This window comes from Numenius arquata, chromosome 37 (assembly GCF_964106895.1).
Source record: "Numenius arquata chromosome 37, bNumArq3.hap1.1, whole genome shotgun sequence".
Lineage (NCBI taxonomy): Eukaryota > Metazoa > Chordata > Aves > Charadriiformes > Scolopacidae > Numenius > Numenius arquata.
Genome location: NC_133612.1, coordinates 77,686 through 83,245, shown reverse-complemented (window position 1 = coordinate 83,245; position 5,560 = coordinate 77,686). Strand labels below are relative to the sequence as shown.

General features: G+C 51.0%; 1 protein-coding gene across 1 annotated transcript; it reads left to right on the top strand.

Annotated features, from left to right (window-relative positions):
* The first annotated feature begins 3,146 nt into the window (after positions 1–3,146).
* Positions 3,147–4,082, top strand: LOC141476512 (olfactory receptor 14C36-like). The gene has a single exon (XM_074165204.1). It carries the CDS (start codon positions 3,147–3,149, stop codon positions 4,080–4,082), a length of 936 nt encoding a protein of 311 aa, XP_074021305.1.
* The last annotated feature ends 1,478 nt before the right edge of the window (positions 4,083–5,560 follow it).

Here is a 5,560-nt window from a genome sequence, read left to right as displayed (position 1 = left end):
CTCCTTCTTTCCACAGTTGTTATTGCTGAGCATAATGTCATATGGAATGGAATATCCCTTCGGTCACTGGGGGTCAGCTGTGCCAGCTCTGTCCCCTCCCAACTTCTTGCCCACCCCCAGCCTACTCACTGGTGGGGAGGTGTGAGGAGCAGAAAAGGCCTCGGTGCTGTGTAAGTGCTGCTCAGCAATAGTGAAAACATCCCTGTGTTATCAGCACTGCTTTCATCGCAAATCCAAAACATAGCCCCATGCTGGCTACTATGAGGAAATCTAACTCTATCCCAGCCAAATCCGGAACACACAGACATCTTTGGTTGAGCTGGAATTCAAAGTTCTTTGCGCTCCTGGTAGCACGTGACTCCATTTGGCCATCTGGCTGTCCCTAGAGCGTTTCCAGAAAATAATGAGGAGGGATAGGTTTTGTTGTCCTGATTGTGGGACTCTGCTGTCATTTCAGCTGGCCAGAGGAATTCCTCACCATGCTAAAAAATGATGCTCTCAGACACTGTCCTGTCTCTTGGCATTGCTGCGTCAGAGCTTGCAGTTGCCTGCACAGGCTCATCTCTGGCACAACAAATGTCACCAGGTGTTGGCATCTGAATTGCTCACTCCTGGCCTTCACCTCTATTAATTCCCATGGGAGGTGAGACAAACAGCTCACATGCAGGTAACTATTTTGTGCACACCTGAACTGAGGCAAGAGGAATCCCACCTCCTGAGGGTTTGTGGTGGGCATGGGCTGGAGCTGAGTCCCCAGTTGAGCCCCAGGACTGCAAACCTTGGAGGAGATGCCACTCAGCTGAATCTCTTGTCTCAGCAGGAAAGGAGTAAAGGAGATCCCTGCCTTTCACTGACTAGGTGTTCTGCCTAAAAATGGGACAAGAAAAAATGATTTTTAGAGCTAAATCTGCCTCTGGTAAGAGAAATTATATTACTGAAAGTAAGTGTCTCTCCCCAGCTGAGGGAGAAAACACCACTTATTACTTCAGCTCCAGGGACACCTAGAGGGAGCCCAGAGGAGGCAGAAAAAGTGACGTCTTGGGCTGTTCCTCTGCTGCTGAGCTGGGCCGGGCTCCTGGGACAGAGGAAGCTCATGGCAAGTGGGCAGCGCTGCAGAGAGACAGCTCTGCCCAGGAGCAGCTCCTCTGCCAAGCGCAGCAGGGCTGGGGGCACTTAGAGGAGACAAGCGAGACACGGAGGTTAAAGGCAGTTTGGGGAAGGAGAATGCTAAGAGCTCACTGCAGGAGAAATCTTTACAGCCTCTCCCATGGTAAGTCTCTGGCTGCAGAGCATTGCAGATGCAGTTCCTGGACTGATTTCTCAAAGCTGGCACATCCAAGAACCTATGGGATCTTCCAGGAGGGCTCTCATAGCTTTTCTAGTGCAGATGAGAAGGATGTGCTCCAGAGCGGAGCTTCCCTGCTGCACCCTCAGAGGGACAGGGCATGACGGCTGCCTTCTTCCGGGCAGTGTTGGAGGGGTATAAATCCAGGTGTGCAGCCAGGGTGCCCAGGGCTGTCCTTCAGAGCAGGGTCCCTGCACCCCCGGGGGCTGTGTGCCGGGGCAGGGACTCTGCCGCCTTCCAGGGTCAGCTCAGCCTGCCCGGGGAGCTCCCCACAACGCTGTGGGGAGAAGCTGTGGGTGGGAGGAGTGACCTGCAGCAGAGCAGGCTCATTTTGCTTTCAAGAGGAAGCTGTGTGGGTTAGGGCTGCTCACAGGTCCACATCCACCCCCAGGACATTTCCGGGGGGACTTTTCAAGAGGAAGGTCAAGTCAGGAATTCCTTTAAAGAACAAAAAACTTTCCTGAGAATGTGTTTGCAGTTTCCTCCTACTGGGAAGGGTAGGAGAAGGGAGACAAATAGAAATTAAGATGTTCAGTTTGAACATGAGACTGAGACTGGCAGACCAGTAGGTCTGCTGGAAACCTGATAACAACCTGTCGCCCACTCTTTAGTCCAAGACTGCAGCAGCATCATGGTTTCTGGCCATGGCATGTTTTCTTCTGACCTGCTCCTCTGGACCAGCAAACACGAGGCTGCCCCAGCGTTTGCTCTGCCACCAGGAGGTTTCTGCAGGGCAGATCTCAGTTCACAGAGGATGGGATGGAAAAAGACTGAGAAACAGTTCGTGGACAAACATGGACAAGCGAGAGGAGTTTGGTGAATTTGCACTTTGGATCATGAACCCCCCGGTCTCTGTCCAGTCCCTGTCCAGTCCCTTTCTCAGAGTAACTGCTGAGTGTGATCATCCTCTAGCTGAGAGAAGCAGGATGGGGCAGCTGGGAACAAGATTGCTGCAGAGACCAGCTCTCCTGACTGTACAAGAAGGCAAAGGAAACCCTCTTGTCTCTCAGGACTCACTAGTGCTGATGCTGAGAGCAATCCAAAAGCTGACAATTTCTACCCCTTCAAAGAACACGCCCCATATCTGACAAGGGTATCTAGAAATGAAGAAGGTGTATTGCTAAGCCCCTGTGCTACAGCCCATCTGCTGGAGCATGGAGCAGGAAGATGCTGAGCAGCCTTCCTCCTTGACAGGGGCCTCTCAGGTGAGTGAGGATGTGCATGTAGGGATAGTCCTCACCTGTCCCTCTCTCGTGACCATGTTTGCAGATGGAAGGCAGAGAGTGAATTGATGGGAAGACAGAGTCTAATGGCAGGATAGAGTCTATCTCAGTGGTGACTGATGCAGAATCAGGCACCTCTGCTTGGAACGGTAAAACCAAAAAAGAAAAATCCCTCCCAGGGCACTTTTCCAGAGGAAGGTGGCCCTAGTGCTAATGTGCTCTTTTCCTCCAGGTCATGGAGACGATTCCCACAGGGTCACTGTACCCAGGCTCCTGCACTCAGCCCAGAGTGTGCATCCTCAGTGACCACCTCAATATATATATGGGGCTTTTTCCTGCTTCTGTGGACCAGCTGCTGTACAGCAGGTCTGATTCCTGAGGAGCCCATCGGATGAGGCCCTGCTGCTCATGGCACACTCAGCCATAGCAAACAAGAACTGAAGAGAGGAAGCTTCATGAAGGTCCTCTTGAGAAGAAAAGAGGTGATGTGGGTAGACTTGATGACAAACAGAACAGGTTTTCCTCAGACAAGCTTGTCTTTTTCTCCTTGGACAGCACCCGAGTCCCAGAGGGACCAAATGTCCAACAGCAGCTCCATCACTGAGTTCCTCCTCCTGGCATTCGCAGACACACGGGAGCTGCAGCTCTTGCACTTCTGGCTCTTCCTGGCCATCTACCTGGCTGCCCTCCTGGGCAACATCCTCATTATCACGGCCATAGCCTGTGACCACCGCCTCCACACCCCCATGTTCTTCTTCCTCCTCAACCTTGCTGTGCTTGATATCGGGTCTATCTCCACCACCGTCCCTCAATCCATGGCCAATTCCCTCTGGGACACCAAGGCAATCTCCTACTCAGGATGTGTTGCCCAGGTCTTCTTTTTATTCTTCTTTTTTGGTGCAGAGTATTCTCTTCTCACCATCATGGCTTATGACCGCTACCTTGCCATCTGCAACCCCCTGCACTACGGGACCCTCCTGGGCAGCAGAGCTTGTGCCCACATGGCAGCAGCCGCCTGGGGCAGTGGGTTTCTCCATGCTCTCCTGCACACAGTCAATACATTTTCACTACCCCTCTGCCAGGGCAACGCCGTGGACCAGTTCTTCTGTGAAATCCCCCAGATCCTCAAGCTCTCCTGTTCAGATGACTACCTCAGAGAAACTGGGATTCTTGTGTTTAGTCTTGGTTTTGCTTTTGGATGTTTTGTTTTCATTGTGGTGTCCTATGTGCAGATCTTCAGGGCCGTGCTGAAGATCCCCTCTGAGCAGGGACGCCACAAAGCCTTTTCCATGTGCCTCCCTCACCTGGCCGTGCTCTCCATGTTTATTCACAGTTGTATGGTTGCCTACCTGAAGCCCCCCTCCATTTCTCCCACAGCTCTAGATCTGGTGGTGGCAATTCTCTACTCGGTGGTGCCTGCAGCAGTGAACCCCCTCATCTACAGCCTGAGGAACCAGGAGCTGAAGGATGCCCTGAGGAAACTGATTCAATGGCTTCACCTTCAGCAGCAGTAGGCTGCCCCTCTCTCCTCACAGGTTATTCCTAATTTGTCCCAGGACAGGCTTGTGCTTTATTTGCTTTTGCATCTGTGATGATCATACTCATACAGAAGTGTTTGAATTCATTCCATATCTCCTCAGGCATGATCCCGCTGTGCCCTCTAACCCAGGGGCTTTAGGTAAATGTGTCATCATAATGTCGCACCCATCTGCCCGAGGAGCATCTCTGTAATAAAGGTTGTCTCTCCAAGTGCAGTGCCTGAAGGTTGGCTCTTCTTCTGGATGAAGTCAGGAATAAGTTCCAGGAACTGCACTCTCCATGGCCTATTGCTGAGCTTGCTTCTCCATGGGTTCCTGGGAAGAGTCACAGGAAGATGCTTTGGAGAATGAGGGCTGGACTCAGCTCCTACGTGTGGGTGCCCAGTGCCACTGGAGATGGTGAATGGGCTCTGAATTGCCTGCCCAGGGCTGTTTCACATGCAGCAGAGCTGAATGGTAGCTGCCCCCCTTTCTGGAAGGGAATCTGGAGCCCCCAGGAAAGCAGAGAGCATGTACAGGAACACCATGTGCACACTCTCCTGGTACACTACCAGGCACGGGAAGTAGCTAAAGGATGGGTGTCCCTGCACTCCCCGTCATCCCTCCTGAAGGGTGGCATCGAAAGGGAAGCTGTGCCCCTGTGTCAGGACTTGCACTGAAGGGACTCTGCACTCAAGAAAAGTCCCTCAATGCAGAAAGCCAGCCTGGTTTGTTGCTGCATGAACAGACAGGAAAGACTTCCACAGGAGCTTCATTCAAGACCCATGTCCTCGTACTGTTACCAAAGCATATCCGCAAAATGGTTAATAGTGACTAATATTGAGAAACCATGTGTACATACTCATGGATAAGGAAGATTCTATCCTTGGGTCGGTCGAGGATGATTAGTGAAAGAACTCCCAATCAAGGAAAACAAGTGTTAATGTTCTTGAGGAGAAACATCCTGGAACATATGAGCATATGGACCTTGAGAACTCTACTAATCAACATGTTTTGGAGAGTTTCACCAACTTGGCAACGTAGTGAGGATTTAGAGTGTCCTAAGCTGAACTACCTTCATTACAACACTAAAAATCACACTCATCAGTCAAGAAGACCCTAGTCCAGGTGAAGACCATTCCCCTGAGCATATTAGCTATAACTCCATTGTGCAACCCTATGTAAATTACTAACCAATCAAATATAGGTAGGAGGTACTAATATGATAATGACGTTATAAAATGTGTATATAAACCACTTGGAAAGTCTCATTTGGTGTGCTTGATTTGGGGGAAACCACTTGAGCACCCAGCCTTGTGCGGCTCTGAAATAAATAATCAACATCTCATCCTGGTGTGTAAGATTGGTGATTGCACACCGGGTAACAAATCCATTTTTTGGACAACACCACCAGCCACTTCCAGCCCTCACCGGTCACCACGGTTTGGGGGAGCGCTGATCACATTTCAGTGTGA